The sequence below is a fragment of the Vipera ursinii genome, assembly GCF_947247035.1.
Source record: "Vipera ursinii genome assembly, chromosome: 1".
In the NCBI taxonomy this organism is placed as follows: domain Eukaryota; kingdom Metazoa; phylum Chordata; class Lepidosauria; order Squamata; family Viperidae; genus Vipera; species Vipera ursinii.
This window is the reverse complement of record NC_139512.1, coordinates 310,461,204-310,479,881: the sequence shown is the minus strand read 5'-3', so window position 1 is coordinate 310,479,881 and position 18,678 is coordinate 310,461,204. Positions and strand designations below refer to the sequence as shown.

General features: G+C 40.0%; 2 protein-coding genes across 6 annotated transcripts; one reads left to right on the top strand and one right to left on the bottom strand.

Moving 5' to 3' along the window:
- Positions 1 to 657: 657 nt before the first annotated feature.
- Positions 658 to 14,311, bottom strand: ANGEL2 (angel homolog 2). 5 transcript variants are annotated; one of them, XM_083359266.1, is made up of 10 exons: positions 14,127 to 14,311; positions 9,796 to 10,202; positions 8,166 to 8,422; positions 7,201 to 7,270; positions 6,181 to 6,602; positions 5,309 to 5,435; positions 3,064 to 3,127; positions 2,306 to 2,469; positions 1,855 to 1,928; positions 658 to 1,062 (listed from the first exon to the last, which is right to left on the bottom strand). In XM_083359266.1, exons 2-10 carry the CDS (start codon positions 10,193 to 10,195, stop codon positions 1,033 to 1,035), a joined length of 1,608 nt encoding a protein of 535 aa, XP_083215392.1. In that variant the 5' UTR covers positions 10,196 to 10,202; positions 14,127 to 14,311; the 3' UTR covers positions 658 to 1,032. The 5 variants fall into 5 exon arrangements, 3 of the variants coding, with proteins under 3 accessions (XP_083215392.1, XP_083215391.1, XP_083215390.1); XR_014492082.1 differs by having other exon boundaries at positions 899 to 1,062; positions 1,855 to 2,145; XR_014492083.1 differs by lacking the exon at positions 658 to 1,062 and adding an exon at positions 2,061 to 2,145 and having other exon boundaries at positions 1,872 to 1,928.
- Positions 14,312 to 14,913: 602 nt separating this feature from the next.
- Positions 14,914 to 16,687, top strand: KTI12 (KTI12 chromatin associated homolog). Its single transcript, XM_083350379.1, has one exon. It carries the CDS (start codon positions 14,977 to 14,979, stop codon positions 15,742 to 15,744), a length of 768 nt encoding a protein of 255 aa, XP_083206505.1. The 5' UTR covers positions 14,914 to 14,976; the 3' UTR covers positions 15,745 to 16,687.
- The last annotated feature ends 1,991 nt before the right edge of the window (positions 16,688 to 18,678 follow it).

Here is an 18,678-nt window from a genome sequence, read left to right as displayed (position 1 = left end):
GGCATGACTAGACGCCAAAGGTGCACGGAACGCTGTTACCTTCCCACCATAGTGGTCCCTATTTTTCTACTTGCATTTTTACGTGCTTTCGAACTGCTAGGTTGGCAGAAGCTGGGATGAGTAACAGGTGCTCACTGTGTTACGCGGCACTCGGGATTCAACCCAAATTGGCGACCTTCTGATCAACAGGCTCAGCGTCCTAACCCACTGAGCCACCGCGTCCCTCTCATGTAACTATAATGCCTTTTAAATGAGCAGAGCTTCCAAAGTTGTCTTCCTACTTTCTAAGAGTGTCCAACAGCTATCTCATTTGCAGGGTTTGTAAACCATCCCTCAAGTGATGTGACCAACAATTGGATTTATGAAACAAGGCCAGGCCGGGATGCTATTATAGTAATGATGTCAATAAAAGTAGTCCCGGTCATATCTGTAACGCTAATTATCCACATAAATGGTGATGGTGTAGTTTGCTGCATTTCCTTATCAAGGAAAGCTGTACCACTTTTGTTCCAACCTGCAAGATCTATGGCTTCTCCATAGACCAAATTAAAGATATCTTGAGATCTGTTTCCATGGAAGAATATAGGGATATGTGTTCTTATATTATTTGCTTTGAAATTTAAAATAAAAAATGTGCTAATAAAACCCCAGCACAGCAATAATATTTTTATTTTATAAAGTAATTTATACCACTTCTGTGAAAACATATACATTTGCATATACATTTTTAAATACAGCACAAATATTTTCATTGATTAAAAAAGAAATGTAAAAGTAGTTTGCTTTTCTTATGTGAGTGATATCGATAATTTACAGCAGATCTTTTAAAAATACCTTCAGTCATTTTTGCTGGATTTGATAAAAATTAAGATGAGAGAAGAAGAGAGGACATCAATTATTTTCATCCAAGTTATTCTTCCAGCCTGAACTTAGCCAGGAGAGGGAGATGGTCAGAGGAATTGCTTTCATTAGGAAGTCCATTGACTCCCCACAGATCTTGCTCAGTTACCAATGACAGTCTACCCAGAAGACTCAGGCCTCCACTGAAAAGAACCTTAGCTCCTAGAATAATAATAATAATAATAATAATAATAATAATAATAATAATAATAATATAATAATAATAATAATAATAATAATAATAATAAGAAGAAGAAGAAGAAGAAGAAGAAGAGGAGGAGGAGGAGGAAAAAGAAGAAAAAGAAAGAAAGAAAGAAAGAAAAGAAAGGAAAAGAAAAGAAAAGAAAGAAAGAGAAAGAAAGAAAGAAAGAAAGAAAGAAAGAAAGAAAGAAAGAAAGAAAGAAAGAAAGAGAAAGAAAGACTTTTCAGATATATACAATGTGAATACAGAAACTGCTTGACAGGCAATTCCATTTCTGGCCAAATCTGGATATATTATGGTGCTATCAATGAGTCTGACATTAGTAAGAACTACCTTTCTTCAATGTGGGCATCCAGATGTGAGGACCTCAATTGCTAGAATTTCTAGCCATATCCTTATTGGCTAAGAATTTTGGCAGTTGGAAAGCTGTACACTTTGAAAATGCCTTGTTAAAGAAGGTTACCTTCTGTTCTGCTAACTACATATGAGAGTGTGTGATAACATGAGAAAGACTTTCTAATGAAAGTGTGATGCACCAGTTGGAATATACACAAACAGCAGCAAAGAGTTTTAGCATGCTTACATTTTAGCACCATTTAGTGAATGATTTCCAGACTTTCTACTGCTAGATTAAATATTTACATAAGTTTTCTGAAGTAGCAAAACCAGGCCATATTTTATGGAACATATTATTTGCTAAAAGATATGAGCATGCAGGATTCATAACATTACTTCAAAGCAAAAACACTCACGATTAAAATAGGACATGGGTGCATTTTTTCAAGCCATAATAATTTCTTCTGTCCCTCTAATGGCAACCTGAGTTCTGCAGAAATCAACAATTTTAGGTGTTCATATCTGCAGCTTAAACTTGAGTGAAATAAATATACGAATCAGCTAGATTTACTTTTGATCACTACCATTCTAAGGATGGAATTTATGCAAAGAGGGAACTCACCACAGCAAAGATAAGGGAAAAAAATGTTACTTGTTGATGGCAAGTTGCAAATATTCATGCTAGGCTAGGATGTGGACTAAGCCATCTGTTGGATGTGGACTAAGCCATCTGTATGTAAACAGACTTTCTTTGATGTTTGTAGGATACTGTAAGCTGTAGGGAACCAAAGATATTACTTTCTACTTGGTTGTGCCATGGGTGAAAATGTACCAAATTGGCCATAGGTCTGGTACAGATTTGGTTACCTGGTTCCTGAGTAACACTGTCCCTTGCTGCAGAATAGAAGATGTAATCTACAGTCATTGCACTTCTGGAGTGGCAGGTTGTTACTTCTGGAACTCCACTGTCATGCAGATAATGAGAATAGACTGAAGACAATTGAAAGCTGTGATGTATATCTGTGGGTAATCTAAAATGGAAGAGGTGATTAAAAACCTGAATATTCCCCATACCACAAACCCACCTTTCTAAATCTACATTATCAACATGTAAAGATAACTATGCAGACACTCAGGAACATAGACTACCTCCCTCTACTCCAGCATTTAAAGGTTCATCTGCTAATCATCTTTTTTTCCACTATCAAGTCATCACAGAATAAACTAACCTAGACTAACCTAGGTTTTATAAGATACATAAGGTTTTATATATCCCTGGGTAGAAATCTGAAATACTTTTAAGTGAAAACCTTCACCATACAGTTTAGTTAGGGTTTAATAAACTTGAAACAGAGAAAGCCTGTCTTTTTAACTCTTCCCTTCACTGCAGTTTTACTCTAATAATATTGACGATACTTACACAATCTCTTAAATCACCCTTGCTAATTAAAGTGAATGAATATGCTACTTTCCCTCCCCTTCCCACAAATTCTTGTCCATGTTTGATGATACTTCTAGGATTGTTTTTGCTTTAATTTAAGCTTGCATTTATAAAAATCCAGCTAAAGCTGGGTACTTCAAGTATTGATAACTGAAAAGCACATTAATAAAAATTGTCGAGTTACCTTTTTGCTACTATTAGGATCTCTTCTGACTGTTCCAAATTTGTGTCTTTAGTCTCTTTGCTCTCTAGAAAAAAAAGACACTGATGATAGGAACCTGACATTAGAATCACTTAGTTTAGTGTACCTATTTGATTGAAAATTCAGGTTTTCAGAACCTCAGGTAGAATTTTTTTTCACATAACTTGCTGCTTGATTATTTTAATTGGAAAGGGTCAGTTTCTATAAAAAAATACTTGTCCTCCATTTGAGTTTTTTTCAGTCTCAAAAAGAACAGCTTCAAGATAGATTAACTATGTACACAGTATTGGGCATGAGCTAACTAACTAACTAACTAACTAACTAACTAACTGTCTATCATCTCTCTCTTTCATAGCTGTCCACCTCACAAGTGCGACTCTTTTGTATATAAAATGTCAGTGATACAGATGCAAGCAATTATGTTGGCTCTTAAAGGTTTTTATAAATATTTTTTGCTGCCAAAATGGCAGGAGTAATAAGATCTGCTGAACTACTTTCATGCTGCACAGAACAGATCTAAATAATCTATGTGTTCCAGAGACAGTAATTTCCAAATATAATTCTTTGGAATAATTCTTATATCGCTACCTTTTAGGGAAATGAATGGCATCTGAATTCAGTCCTGAACACCGGAACATAGGAAGCCACTTCTGTTGCACCTTAAAAACAATCTGCACCTTTAATACACTGCAGCAGAAGCCACCTCTAATCATGATTGTTTAGCACTAAAAGTGAAGTTTCCTGAAGTTCCTGATTAGGCACAGTTGGCATGATCAAGGTCTGATCCATGAAAGTGTGTCTAATGGGGCCTTGAATGTATGTCTTCTCTGCCCTCTGGGACAAAATCCCCCAGATATTTGTTTGCCTCCACCCCAGACATTGTTTAAAAGATCCCTTAAAGGCTGGGTCTTCTCCCATGCCTTGGGCTGGAGTGGGTGTCACTCCCCTTGTGTATTCTATGGCTCTTTTCAGAGATTGGCATTTTTCTTCTGGATGCCTGGGTTTTTTGTTTTGTATTTATAATTGTTTAATGTTGCATGCTATTCAGAGTCACAACAGATTTGGCTGGCCTTAATAAATATAATAAATGGGATGAAATGTGAATGAAATGTTAAGATAAACGTTATGTCGATCTGGTAATGACCTATAAAGCTCTAAATGGCTTGGGTCTGGATTATCTAAGGGAACACCTGCTGCCGGCATCAACTTCCCATTGTCCTGTGTGCTCCCACAGGGAGGGCCTTCTTAGGGTACCGCCGGTCAAGGAATGCCGGTGAGTTATTCCCAGGTGAAGGGCGTTCTCTGTGGGCGCGCCGGCCCTTTGGAACCAACTTCCCACGGAGCTTAGGACTGCCCCCGACCTTCGCTCATTTCGCAGGGACTTGAAAACTTGGTTTTTGAGCTGGCCCAGACTGAGGGGTTTTAATTATTTATTAATGGGGTTTTAGTTTAAATTCAGGGACCTAATTTAATCTTAGTTTTAATCGATTTTAACTTTGTATGTTATGTATTTTTAATTTTTCCCTGTAAACCGCCCTGAGTCCTACGGGAATAGGGCGGTATACAAGTTTAAATAATAAATAAATAATAAATAAATAAATGTGTAAACTGCATTACAAGACTACAGGAAAGCATAAGTATGTGAGTGAGACTGTATAAAAACACATCTATTACTTGCATGTTTCACTAAGCATTATTACAGTTAAAAAACAAGAGCATCTCCAAAATTCACAAAAAATCATTCTTGCCCACCTACTCTGTGGCCCTCAGACCCCCTCAAAATATTAAGTGAGCTCCTGTTCCCCAAACTCTATCCAGTTCTGATCAACCCAATATTTCGCTTCTGCAGCAGTGGCTCTCCAAAGTCTCAGGTAGATTCCCCCCCCCTAATTTCATCTGCTACTTATATAAAAAAAGAATGCATCAAAAATTCATATAGTGGCCTTCAGTAAATAAAGCAGATACTCTATCACAAAGCTACAGATTTAGTGTATATGTTCAGGGACACTCACATAATTTTAAGTGCCTTCATTCCCATCCTTTACAAAAGTTGCTTATACCTACAGTCGAGCACTTGGAATAAGTATCAAAAACGGCAATCCTGGTTCTATTACATTTGCTTTCTCGGCTCCTGTACAAACATTCAGTCTCTAATACTTAACAATCATCTTTGAGAGAAACAGTGTGTTCAGAAAGACACTCCCTGGTCTCCAAAAAAAAAAGGTACCTCTTTCTTGTACTAGGCGTTTCTGCTGTTCCTCATACATGCAGTCCTGAGAAATGCCAAGGCTTTGAGGCCAAATGGGAATGTTAAGTATCCTATTGCCCCTTGGGGACTGTTCCTGGCCAGACACCTTAAAACAAAACAAGATATGTTCTTAGAAATGAGAATGTATGTCTGCTCTCCCAAAACAACCCTTCATGGCTTTTGTGTTCCACCCACTAGAATAACTAGTGTCACATATAAACTTAGCAGGGTTACTATTCATTCTTGGCTATTATTTCAAGATTTTAGAATGTAAAAACGCTTTGTCTATTTCAAAGTATAGCGTAAATAGTCTTAAACTTGTGTTAACACAGCTTTCCTCCAAGAACTCACAACAGCGTTCACACAACTAAGATCTGTAGGCAGGCTTTACTGGGCCAACCCCTTAATACACTGTTGTCATTTTCATGTTCTGCTTTCAAATGATCCATCGTGCATGTCGCCCTCTTAACTGTGGCAGTCCTGTCACAGATCAGGATGAGCTGAGGCACGGTATACAAACTTTAATGTATGCCTGCTTATTCTCCATTCGAGAGAGGAAGACATAGGGGAGGAGGGAGTGACAAGTTCAGAAACATTGGAAGAAACCAATTCCAGGGGCTTTTTAGTCACATACTGTGGGTGAGGGTGGGTGGGTGGAGAGAGGAGAGGTTTCCCATTTTCCCCCCTGAATTTTTCCATTTCATCACAAGGCTTTCAATTCGCGCAGGCCTTAGTGCGATCTTTACTCTTACAGTTGCTTATTGCAAGAAACTAATAATTGTTGCTGACTAATTTTCAGGGACACTAGTTTTGTCTTTGTTTTCACAACAGCTTCACAAAGAGGTACTTACTTTTCCTATTGCCAGACCTTCATAATTCAGCTTCCCTTCTGTCAAGAAATTGTACAGAGGAGAATGAGGGACAGAATTGAAGTCACCACAGATGACAAGGGGACAAAAACACCCATCTTCACGAATGGCAACATTGGTAATTTCTGCCAAGAGCATGGCTAGCTGGGTTAGTTTAATGTCTCCCCGCCTTGGATTATACAGGAGATGTGTATTGGCCACACAGATGGCTGTGGGAGCTTTGTAGGAAAACCGAGGCTGCAGGAGCAGAACCAGGCCCACATTATCTCTATCCAAAAGTGGGATATTGTGACGGAAGAATTCCACAGGATTAGAGGAAAGAAGACTAAATTTGGAGGTCTTGAAGCATATGGCACAGCCATCAGGCTTTCTTCCGGTCCTCATTTTGTATTCACAGTGATAGCCTACAAAAACCAGAAAAGGACAAGTTTCATGATTTCCAAGAACTACAGCATAGAATAAGAGCAAGAATTATGCCTTATGCTAATCTGTAATGCAGTTTACTTTAGGTTTAGAGCACCAGGTGAACCTGCTCATTACAGTTGATTTAACAAAGCAGGGATCAAGAAATCAGGGATTAGCACAATGTGCAAATTCAGCATTTATGATTTAACAAAACATAATTAGGCAAAACAATTTAGCGCCATGATTAGGTAGGAACGATTGGGCAAAATAAAGGTTTCACAATGAGCAACTTCTGAAGAATTAAGGGCATATAAAATAATCCATTATACAGTATATGTTCACATATTTAAAAATCATTTGTTGGTTTGGTAATAGGATTATTTATTAGAGTGGGATAGGAAAGAGAGCAAACCTATTAGTTGCCGCTGTTTTCTTACAAATTGCTCACTTTTCAGTACTGAAACAGGGCTGGGGGTAAATAGAACGCAGGGGTGTAAACTAAGGAAGAGTACTCCATATAGTTTTATAACTAAGTAAATAAGCTCCCTGTTTTTACCATGTAGGGTTTTTTGGTTACATATAACTGAAGTATAGTACCTAGGGCTTCCAAGCTTGGCTTGATCTCTACTACATACTGGTCTTCTTGGACTTCCTGCAAACACAGTACCTGTGGGTAGGGAAGCAAGTGAGCAACAGTGAAAGATCCATGTCATCCCCTAGCATTATTATTTTAGAAGTGATTTGAATTCTAATTAATACAGAAATAAAAAATTAACACAGATAATTTAACATTAAATAAAGGATTGGTGATAAGAATTGGATGCAATCGAAGCAAAGTTAAGAATTTCCAAGTCTTAATGATTTCAGAGAGACAGAGTTAATATATGTATAGCTTTTTCAGCAAAAGCAACAGGATTTTTAGGTGATCATGATGCTATGCAGATTTATGTAAATACTCTTAGGCTCAGGGTAGCTTATAATGCTAAAAGTAACAGATTTTCTGTGAAAGTGTTGGCTTTCTCAATGTTTTTCCACCTGAAAATGACCCATTCCTAAGAAAACATATGTAACATTGTATTGCAAGAAAGTAAATCAAGACTCATGAAGAAAACTTTTGATGTCAGATTTGCCAGAGGTAAGTGTCCTTTGAAACATCATACCTCCTGAGATTAGATTGGCCCTGACCCTACTGGCTTTCTGAAAAGCCTTGGAAGGCCTGGATTTGTTCCTAGACACAGGAGTTGAGAGATTAGTTGGAGGACAATGGGTATTCTTATTTATTGCATTTATTTTTATTCTACTGGTCATTGTAGATTTTATATATTGGTTGTTATTTTATATGGTGTTTTTAACTTTTAAGTCAACAAGGGTCATTATGGCAAGTCAGGGGGGCAGGTAGATCTAAATTAATTGAATAAAAAAGAGTAAATAAATTATATCACATATATGTTCAATTTTATTTAAATTTGTAATATGTCTAATGCACCTGTGTACATTTATTATCAGTAAGAACGATACCATGTATCCATGATCAGTTTTCTTACTGGCAGCTTTCTACTTACATCTGCGTCAAGCTGTTTGATGTCTGCAAGAATGTTGGGAAAGCGATAATTCCAAGCTAGTATTTGCTGCTGGCAATGCTTATAGAGGTGGGGGTTGTATTCTAATAAATCCTGGGAAAGAATGTTGTATGACATTACAGTAAAATCAAATTTTGTCTGTGGGTCTTTATCATCTTGGTTGACCTGCATCTTGTCTCCAACAACTGTTGTTTTTGTATTTTGATGGCAAAAGTATTCCCAATGTCTCTTGATCAAACCTGGCAAAACACAATAAATCAAGGGATGGAAATAAGGTTTAAATAAATATATTTTTGAATTTAATTAGTTATAGATCTTAGTATGTTAATGTAAATCTACTCCAATTTGGATCTATTTACCAGATGCATAGCAGGAACAATGTATAAACAATAATCAAGAAGAAAACTAATGTCAAATTATTTTTTTCTTATTGCATAATACTGCTATTTTCCTTTAACACTGACTCCCACTTACAAATTGTGGGGGCATCTTTGCTCTCAGAAATGTTTATTCATAGCATAGCATAGCATAGCATATCAAGATTACCTAAAAGATTCCTGAGGGTATCTTTAAGAAGAAATTATTTCATTTACTGAGGACCCAAAAAGTGTGCTCTGGGATATCTACATACACCTCTGGTAATTATGAAGTTTTTAAGTATATGAATAAATGCCAGGCAGTGTAGTTGAAGACGAGAGGTACTAAAATCAGTTGATATCCTGTTGTTCCTCCAAAGAACTTACACCGTGCATTGGGCAACAACTTATCTTTTTCAATGTGTCACTCAATGTCTTGGATTAGGGAGCTGTTTACTTAGGTTAATCAGGGACGCTGAGCTTGTCGATCAGAAGGTTGGCAGTTTGGCGGGTCGAATCCCGAGTGCCGCGTAACAGAGTGAGCACCTGTTACTTGTCCCAGCTTCTGCCAACCTAGCAGTTCGAAAGCATGTAAAAATGCAAGTAGAAAAATAGGGACCACTATGGTGGGAAGGTAACAGCGTTCCGTGCACCTTTGGTGTCTAGTCATGCCGGCCACATGACCACGAAGACGTCCTCGGACAAGCGCTGGTTCTTTGGCTTTGAAACAGAGATGAGCACCCCTAGAGTCGGAAACGACTAGCATGCATGTGCGGGGGAACCTTTACCTTACTTAGGTTACTTGTGGGACTGCTGATTCCCACTGATCTCTGCTCATCCCATTAGATCTGGCCGTGGGGATGCTCTGGATTTTTTTTGATGGAGCAATGTCACCTGATGGGTCCCAGGAAGTGTACCTTTCCTCTTAGGTGCACCTGCACCTGCTCTATGAAACAACCTCTCCGCCCCCCTCCCCGAGATGCATATTATCCATCCCAATTTGTCTTTAGGAAGGCTGTGAAGACTTAGTTCTTTGCTCAAGAATGTTAGTTATGGGGTCTCTGGTATATCTGTATGACATTTGTGGAGCTCTTTTCTTGGTTTGGGGGAGGTTTCTGGGATATGTTTTTATTCTGTTTGTCACCCAAAGTTGGGCAATCATAAAAATTAGACAGATTATCCAAATTCTCTATGCTCCAGCTAATTTTCCATATCCTATTAAGACCAACAATCAACATAATAAAATGCCATATTACTTTTTGGTTTTGGAGTGCTTCCTTCTTTAAGCTGAGATGATGATTTTTCATGTAAAGAAGATACATTTATATTTTTTTCAACACTGCAACTAATGTCCTGAACCTCAGTATGTCTTCTTTTTTTAAAAACTGGTTCACAGTCCTCAGATTTCATTTTTGCAGTACGAAAATGAATGGAATAGTTTTGGCAGAGATTGGGAGAAAGCTGCAAGTTCCAGAACAGGGGAAGTCTCCAACTCTCCCCAAAATTCTGAAGGTTCAAGTGTGGGTAGCAAGCCCAAGAATAGTACTCCACACAATTCAGGCACTGAAAAGCTTGAGCATTCTGGAGGTGTCTTTGAAGATGATTCCGGTAAAAGCCCCAATCTCTAACCAGCCTGTGAACATGGCGGGACAGCATGGGATATCTAGAAAAAAAGCAACAGTGGTTAGATTTCTGTAATAGAAAACTTAAGATGGAAAGGAGGAAGAATAAATGGAGAAGGAACAGAGGGAAAAGGTTACAATTACCTAAAAATTTAGACTGGCAACATTTGCACAATGTTTAAGATAGCTGTCCAGAAAAGTGTATAATCATCACTTACTGGCATCAATATTTCAGTAACAGAAAGTATAGGTAAAAGCCAGTTGCTGGGGTCATGAGTGGGAAGATATTTCTGCTTTCATATACTTTTTGTGCTACAGGTACTCTTTGACTTACAACCATTTGTTGTTTGTTTAGGGATTGGTCAAAATTACAACAGCATTGAAAAAAAGTGACTTACTACCAGTTCTTGCACTTTTTTTAAAAATCCCATTTATATCCCGCCCTTCTCCGAAGACTCAGGGCGGCTTACAATTTTAAGCACAAACCAATGTGCTTAGCAATAGCCTTCATTCTATGTATATGCCTGCTTATTAGGGCTCCCCCCCCGCCAGCGGCATTATTACAAAGTCAGCTTATTGCCCCCAACAATCTGGGTCCTCATTTTACCTACCTTGGAAGGATGGAAGGCTGAGTCAACCTTGAGCCTGGTGGGACTCGAACCTGCACTAATTGCAGGCAGCTGGTGTTACTTAAGGAGGCATTAGCCCACTGCTCCACCAAGGCTCTTACTTACAAACACTGCATGATCTTTACAGTCATGTAATCAAAATCCAGCCATTTGGCAACTGGCACATATTTATGATGGTTGAGCATTTCAGGGCCACGTGATTCGCCATTTGCAATTTTTCCAGCCAGCTTCCTACAAGCTAAGTTAATAGAGGAAGCTGGATTTGCTTAACAACACAATTCACTTAACACCTGCAGTGATTCACTTAATAACCATGGCAAAAAAGGTCATAAAATCAGGTACAGGTCACTTAACAAACTCCATGATTAGCAACCAAAATTCCCAATTGTGGTTGTAAGTCGAGGACTACCTGTATCCTGTTTTCTAGTTGGGTGCAGAAGGTACAGAATGCTGGACATTTTGGTCTCCTGCTAGGTTTGTATCAGGTCTTTTCATTTACATTTTGAGTATCTTTTATATTCAAGTTCCTTTTCAGGACTAAAGTACAGTAGACATGATGGTAACGGTATGAATACAGTTTTGCAAATCTTTTTATCTTAATACCACTTCTTTTTTGGCCCTGACGTGATGGGCAAGGCTTTGTGCCAACTACAAGTGTGTGAATAAACAGTTAGTAAGGCCTGATTAAAATTTCTGAAGCTATTCTAAGAATAATGTATGCAACTACTCCTTGCCCCCTTTTGGCAACTTTTTAATCCATAACTAAATGGACGTGTTATTATTTAATAAAAATATTTTTAAAAAGAAATTACATGAACATGAGAACCTGTGAATTGTAATGGTTAAGGAGTTAGATTTGGAGCAGACAGGCCCAGCTTCTAGTCCATTCTCAGTAACTGGACAGTCTTGGGCCAGTTGTTATTTCTCAGCACAACTGATTCACAGAGCTGCTATTTTGAGGACAAATACGAGGATGGAGTACTATGTAAGCTGCCTCAAACTCCTGTACAAAAAGCAGGATATAAATCTAATAAACAGGTTCTATCCAGATCTTCTCTTGCAATGGAACACAAGTTACAAATAAAAATCGGCAGCAAAACCCTTTTTAGTCCTGTTGAACCTTTGCAAATGTCGGAATAGTGATTAAATACATTACAGTCTTTAAAAGTTAATTGCATATTTCTCAAGATTCCTCCATGAGGCAGTCATTCTGAAATTATATTTGTGTTCAGTTTGAAGGGTCTGTAATAATCACCAAAAGTTTTTCAGGAAGCGAAGCTTTTGAAAAAAACTTTTCTTATCCAATGTTATGTGATTTTAACTGTGCCCGAGTGTTTTATAACCAACTCATTTTTTTTAAAAAAAGACTTGGGGTATCCACAAAGTCTTTTATGTCATAAAATAATGTCTTTGTTAAATTCCTTTTAAGATGAAGGTTACACTAAGTATTTCCATATAAATATGATCCAAGCCACAACCTTCATCAAAAGTGTTTTGCTGATTTTTATTTGTATTCAGTGTCTGATGCAACTCGCTGCAGTGTCATCAGCCAACTTTGATGGATTCCAGTTATCTTGATACTATTTTTCCATTGTGGCAATGTTCTGCTGAAACTTTTCACCATATTCATCACTGACTGCACCTAGATTTTTGGAGAAAAAATCCAACTCAATGCAGAAAATGAATCTTCAGCGACATATTACACTTTATGGTCTTGTATGCTGTAAGAGGTTTGTGAACCACTGAATATACAGTAGTTTGGTGCTCTGCAGTTATCAATAAAATTCTCAGTGACATCTTCAAATGCTTTCCAAGTTATTTTCACTGGCCCCATTATCAGATCTTTGAACTACTTGTCATTGATGATGTATCTGATCTGCGAACCAACAAAAATACTTTCCTTAAGCTTGGCATCAGTTATTTTTGGAAACACCTGTCTCAAACAACAAAAACATTCACCTTCCTTGTTCATTATTTTCACAGTTGCCCCTGAAAATTCAGGAGGATCTTCAGCCAATAAAACATACATGCACATTTTAAACCAAAGAATACACTAAGGCAGAAGTTTGTCTACCCCGAGGGTAAAACACCCAGACACAAACAGAGCAATGTGGTACATGCAATGCAATGCAGTGAGCCATGTGCAGATCTGTACACTGGGGAAACAAAACAACCACTTCATAAACGTATGGCACAACTTAGGAGAACAAACCCATCAGCAGTCCGTCTGCATTTAAAAGACAGAGGCCATTTTTTCAAAGACAGCATTTTGGAATGAGAGGACTGCTGATTTGAAAGAGGGGTCAAAGAGACCATCTATGTCAAAATTAAACAGCCCTCTCTCAATAGAGGGGAAGGGATATGATATCATCTATCTCCAGTCTACAACATAGTCCTTTCAGCAGTTCCAAGAAGGCTCCACACCCATTTGCACTATTCAGGTCATCCTGAGGACACAGACAAACCCCCAAGTAGCCTCAACAACTCTGTAAAAGAATGCAAATGACCAGCTGTCTGCCAGGAATATAAATCCTTCTATTCCCCACCACCCAGTCACAGCTGAAGAAGCTTCTGGATTGAGAAGTGAAACATCTTCAAAGAAAAACAAGAAAGTCCAGTTGCCTCTTGAAAAAGCACCTTTGAGATGCCCTAAACTAAGCTTCACAAACAGGATGGCTGGATTGATACAATGTATTAGCCTTCAGCCAAATCACCCCGTTTAAGTCTATGGCTTAAGGTGATGAATTAACCCAGCCTGTATACAGTATAGCAGCGTTTCCCAACCTTAGGAACTTGAAGATGCGTGGACTTCAACTCCCAGAATTCCCCAGCCAGCTATGCTGGCTGGGGAATTCTGGGAGTTGAAGTCCACACATCTTCAAGTTCCTAAGGTTGGGAAACGCTGCAGTATAGGGAAGTGCTGCTTGGTTACTGATTGTCTGTTTCACTATCAATAAAGGAGAATAACTGTTGAAATGAAGGGGTCCTTGGTGCTCTCTGAGCTTGCTTGTTTTCTTGCCGACGTTTCATGACCCAAAATAGGTAATATTGCTAGCACCGATGATGTTACCTACCTAGTTCGGGTCATGAAACGTCTGCAGGAAAACAAGCAAGCTTAAGAGAGCACCAAGGACTCCTTTGTTTCACGATCCTCCACATCCTATCCCGAGCAGGTTATATCAGAAAGGGCCGCTCTTATCCCTCTATCCAGCGTTCTCCGGTGATGCTCGACTACAGTGGCCGTCTTAAGGGAGCGATGTGAGTTGTAGTCCAACATATCCGACGGCACTAGGCTTTGGAGAGTCTGACCTAGGCCACGAGGGTCCAGATCGTTACCTCCGAGTGGGCGACTTCCGCTCTCCGGGTCAGGCCTCTGCTCTCCACCGTCACTCGCCCGAGGGGTCATTTCAGGCCGCCGCCGCTTCTTTCATTTACCGCGCGCGATCAGGACTCGGCCCCTCGCGTGCTCCAAACCGGCGACTCCTCCTCCGGAACAAAGTCCACCTGTTTCTCCGACCCTCTTCCCGACCCCCGCCACGCTTTCGCTTCGGCGCATGGGACTTGTAGTTTTATTTTTTTTTCCCCCACGGGCGTCACTTTCTATCACGTTTCTTATAGAGTCACGAAAAACAAGCTGTTGAGAAACTCTCTTTGGGTTCTTTAAAACCCTCCTAATTTTCTCCCTTTAGGAAACTCAACTGTGCGCTAAAGCAGCCTTTCCCAACCTTAGGAAGTTGAAGATGCGTGGACTTCAACTCCCAGAATTCCCCAGCCAGCTATGCTGGCTGGGGAATTCTGGGAGTTGAAGTCCACGCATCTTCAAGTTCCTAAGGTTGGGAAACGCTGCGCTAAAGATCAAAGAGGTGGCTAGTTTTTAACCCTGAATTCTTTTTTAGACGATTATTTCGTGGCGGGCGGATTGATTCATCGAAGGGTTTACTGTGGAGCCAGGTAGTTCGAACTGGAAACTGCTCTTCGTTATTTTTATCTCTTTCGTATTTCCCGAAATCCAAAATATCGAACTGATTGGCGGGGTGGTGGTGGTGGTGGTGGTTGGGGTGGAACCGGAAGCGGAAAGGGCGCTCGAAAACTCTCTTGGTTAACGGAAACGTCGCTGCCGCCATCTCAGCGTTGGGCGGAAGCAGGAATGGTACGCCGGGAGGTTTCCGCGGGAGAGTGAGGAGCGATGCCGCTGGCCTTGCTGTGCGGGCTGCCGGGCAGCGGCAAGAGCCGGCGCGCCGAAGAGCTGCGCGCCGCTTTGGTCTCTGAAGGCGAACGACGCGTCTTCGTTGTGTCCGAAGCGGATGTGGCCGGAGGCCGGGCTGCCCTGCGAGCGGCGGCCGAACGGCTGCTGAACCAGCGGGACGTGGTGATCGTCGACGCGGGCAGCGAGCTGAAGAGCTTCCGCTACGAGCTCTACTGCCTCAGCAAGCACGCGGGGACCCCGCACTGCCTGGTGCTTTGCCCGGGAGGTGGAGCGCGGCCCGACCGCCCTCCTTTGGAGGTGCCGGACTCGCAGAACCGCTGGGACTGGCCTCTCTTTCTGGCGCCCGAGGACCCCGCCGAGCCCTTGCCGCTGCCCGAGATCCGCGCCGCTCTCTTGGAGCGGCGCCCGCCTCCTCCCAACCAGTCCACGCGTTCCCAGCCGCTCCAAGCCGCCGGCTTCCTTCACCAGCTCGACCGCCTGACCCAAGAGGTGCTGGCCGCCGTCATGGCTGCTCAGAGGGACGGCGCCCAGGCCGGACAGTTCATCCCTGTGGCGGTGGATGGGCTAGCAGGAGGCGGCCGAGAGCCTCCGCGCTTGCTGCTTAACAGGCCGGTCAGCTTGGCTGAACTGAGCCGCCTGCGAAGGCAGTTCCTCAGTTACGCTAAGATGCACCCGGGAGAAGGCGAAGAAAATTTGCCCCAGCTGGGCAGCATGTTTCTTCAGTACCTGAGTCAAAACCTGCAGTGAGCGCAGCAGCTTCCTCTGAGTAGCAGCAGCTTCCTCTGAGTAGCCGTTGCCGGCCCTGCTCCGTGGAGGATGGACTTAGGACGCCTCGTTTAGACTGCTTTTTTGCTATTTAATTATGGATAGGAACTTATCCATTTTTGTCAGTTGCCAAACTTATAGACAGACTGCTTTTCAAAACTATTTGATGAAGAGCGATGAAGGCATTTTTAAAATAATGTTTTTCAGTATACATCTGTCTATATTTGAATTGCAACTGTCATTTTCATACTGTGCTTTGTGTAAGGGAGTTCATTAGTAGATTTCAACATTCATAGTGATTCCCATGAGGTGAATTTGGCAGAAATACAGTGACTGAATTGAAGTTCGTAAATTCAGCTTTCTAATCAAAGATTCAGTGCAATCCTGAAAAGTGTGTTTATCAAATACATTTGGATTAATATGCCTAAAAATAGTTTACATAAAGAACATTACATTGTGCTTATAATATTTGTTTCTCTCTCTGTGATTAAGTTATTAAAGAGAAAGCTGCAAGTCTGGATTGGTCTTCTTGACTGAGAAGGCACACACAAAGCTGCATCCATGACTGCATTTTGCTGGATAAGTCCAGTGTTCAAGTCTGTCAGGATCTTTCTGGATCTTATTTCTAAAGGGTGGGCTATTCCCACCCCCCAATCTTAGTCATTTACTATTGACTAGATTATGTTTTGATGATTTTATAGATTATAAAGAGTTTTTGTGTTGCTTTGTATTTTTTTCTATTTTGCTTAAATCTTTTAGCTTTCTGATTTTTCTTATATTGATTTGAATTTTTATCTTCCCTTTAAAAACTTTTTACAAAATTATATATGTATGTGTGTACATAGCTTCAATATCAGCACTAAATTGGCATTTAGTTCTACTAGGTTTTATAACCTTATTCATGCTATTTTCATGTGCAGAGCTGGCTGTGACACAGTAAAAACAGAACTATGTTAATGTTCACTTCTCAGTAAAGAGAATTGGTCCTTTGGTACATGGCAGTTAAATGAGTGTTAAATATCTTAACAAATTCATATATTACAAACCTTATTGTCATGATGCCACTCCTCATTTAGTTTTAACTGAATGAAGCAGAAGTCACTGAACAATCAAAATAGATTCTATCCTTTTAAAACCAAATACAGTAAGAATGCTCATTAAAATCTATGCAGTACTGTAGTAAAGTTGCCATGGAAATACTGGTTCTATACCTAGAACTTAGAAGCATTGTGGTGATCTCACAATAAAAAATGAGAATCTCAAGTCGTGCAGTTGAGTGTAGTAGACAAATTCCAAGTGTTCTGTACAAGCAGCCTTCAGAGAAAATCATCAGATGTATATTCTGTATTAAATTCGGCAGCAATACAACCACAATGTGACAACATTCTCAAAAAATCATGCCCATTTTCTTACCAAAATTATACATTGCAGTAGTTTTATTTTTTTAAAAAAAATATTTGTTTAAGTTGTACAGTAAAGCCTGCCCAAATTTATAGATTTCAACTGTGCAGATTACAGCATGACAACACATTAATGAAGAAAGGTTTTGATTTGTATTTGGCCCTAGATGTATAATGAACAAGACTCAGAAACTAATGTGGTAACAAATTTGTTAGCTTTTACAATCCTATACTTCTATTTTTATTTATTTTGCCATCATAATGTAACAATTTTCAGAGATCCAGCTGTCAGTAAATTACAGAGGCTATCTTAATTGTATTAATTTTATAATGACTTATATGTACCTTGTGTATGATTCTGCAGCATGTTGTAGAAAATCCACACATGAAACAATATATAGTGAGATGGTATAACACAACAGTTGAGATTAAACAACAATCAGAAGGTTTAAAGTCTTCATTTTCTAATCATGAAGTTATATGTTCTAAAATTGATTTCTTAAAAAATCTGAACAGAAGATTGATTCCATCTTCAGACTGTAATTTCCCAAACATACAGAAAACATCACAAATTATTGCAGTACTTTGAATAATAGAAAAATATGGAGATATGATAAAGCAGGCATGTCATCTTACAAAAAGACTCAGCTGCATTAAAGTGTTGCAGATAAGATATTGTGTTCACATCCCTTTATACTGAAACATATTTTCCAAATCCTGCTTAATTCAGTATTTGTGTATGCAAATAAAGTTCTTATATTGGGTGCTATGTAACAAAATGAAATTCAGTGATGAAAAATGTAAGGTTCTACATTTAGGCAAGAAAAACCAAACGCACAGGTATATATAGATGGTACCTTGCTAAATACCATGTTTCCCTGGAAACAAGACCAGGTCTTTTTTTTTTGCCTCCAAAAGAGGCACCAGGTCTTATTTTCAGGGGATGTCTCTTATACTCACCTCCGGCACCGACAGCCCCGCCCAGCAGCTTCATTCTGCAGCTTCATTCCAGCCTGCAATTTCGTAATTAGGCCTTTCCAGAAGGCCTCTGCAGCCGAGTACAGAGCTATGGATTTAATCCATAGCTCGGTTCTTGGCTGGAGTGGCCTTCTGGAAAGGCCTGTGACTGAGAAATGCAGGCCTGGCTGCAGAAGACCACAGAAGAAGTGGGCCACCGAGGAGAGGCCTGGCTGCAAGGTAAGTGGGTGTGGGGCTCATGGGGCAGCTCCATACCCCTACCCCTGCCCTAGCTTATTTTTAGGTGTATGCCTCACTCCAAAACTAGGGCTTATTTTTGTGGAAGGACTTATATTAGGCCCATACCCCAAAATCAAGCTAGGGCTTACTTTCGGAGCAACATGGTGGTAACTGAGAGGGATCTTGGAGTCCTAGTGGACAATCACTTAAATATGAACCAGGAGTGTGCTGCAGTTGCCAAAAGAGCCAACACAGTGCTAGGCTGCATTAACAGAGGGATAGAATCAAGATCACGTGAAATGTTAATACCACTTTACAA

What these genes read in the sequence shown, in the direction of transcription:
- ANGEL2 (XM_083359265.1), bottom strand. Translation starts at nt 10,195, where the DNA reads ATGCTGTCCCGCCATGTTCACAGGCTGGTTAGAGATTGGGGCTTTTAC. An exon ending in AAGGTCTGGCAATAGGAAAA is followed by an intron (nt 5,436 to 6,180) that starts GTAAGTACCTCT and finishes TTTTGTTTTAAG; the next exon opens with GTGTCTGGCCAGGAACAGTC. An exon ending in ACGCCTAGTACAAGAAAGAG is followed by an intron (nt 3,128 to 5,308) that starts GTACCTTTTTTT and finishes TTTTTTTTCTAG; the next exon opens with AGAGCAAAGAGACTAAAGAC.
- KTI12 (XM_083350379.1), top strand. Translation starts at nt 14,977, where the DNA reads ATGCCGCTGGCCTTGCTGTGCGGGCTGCCGGGCAGCGGCAAGAGCCGG.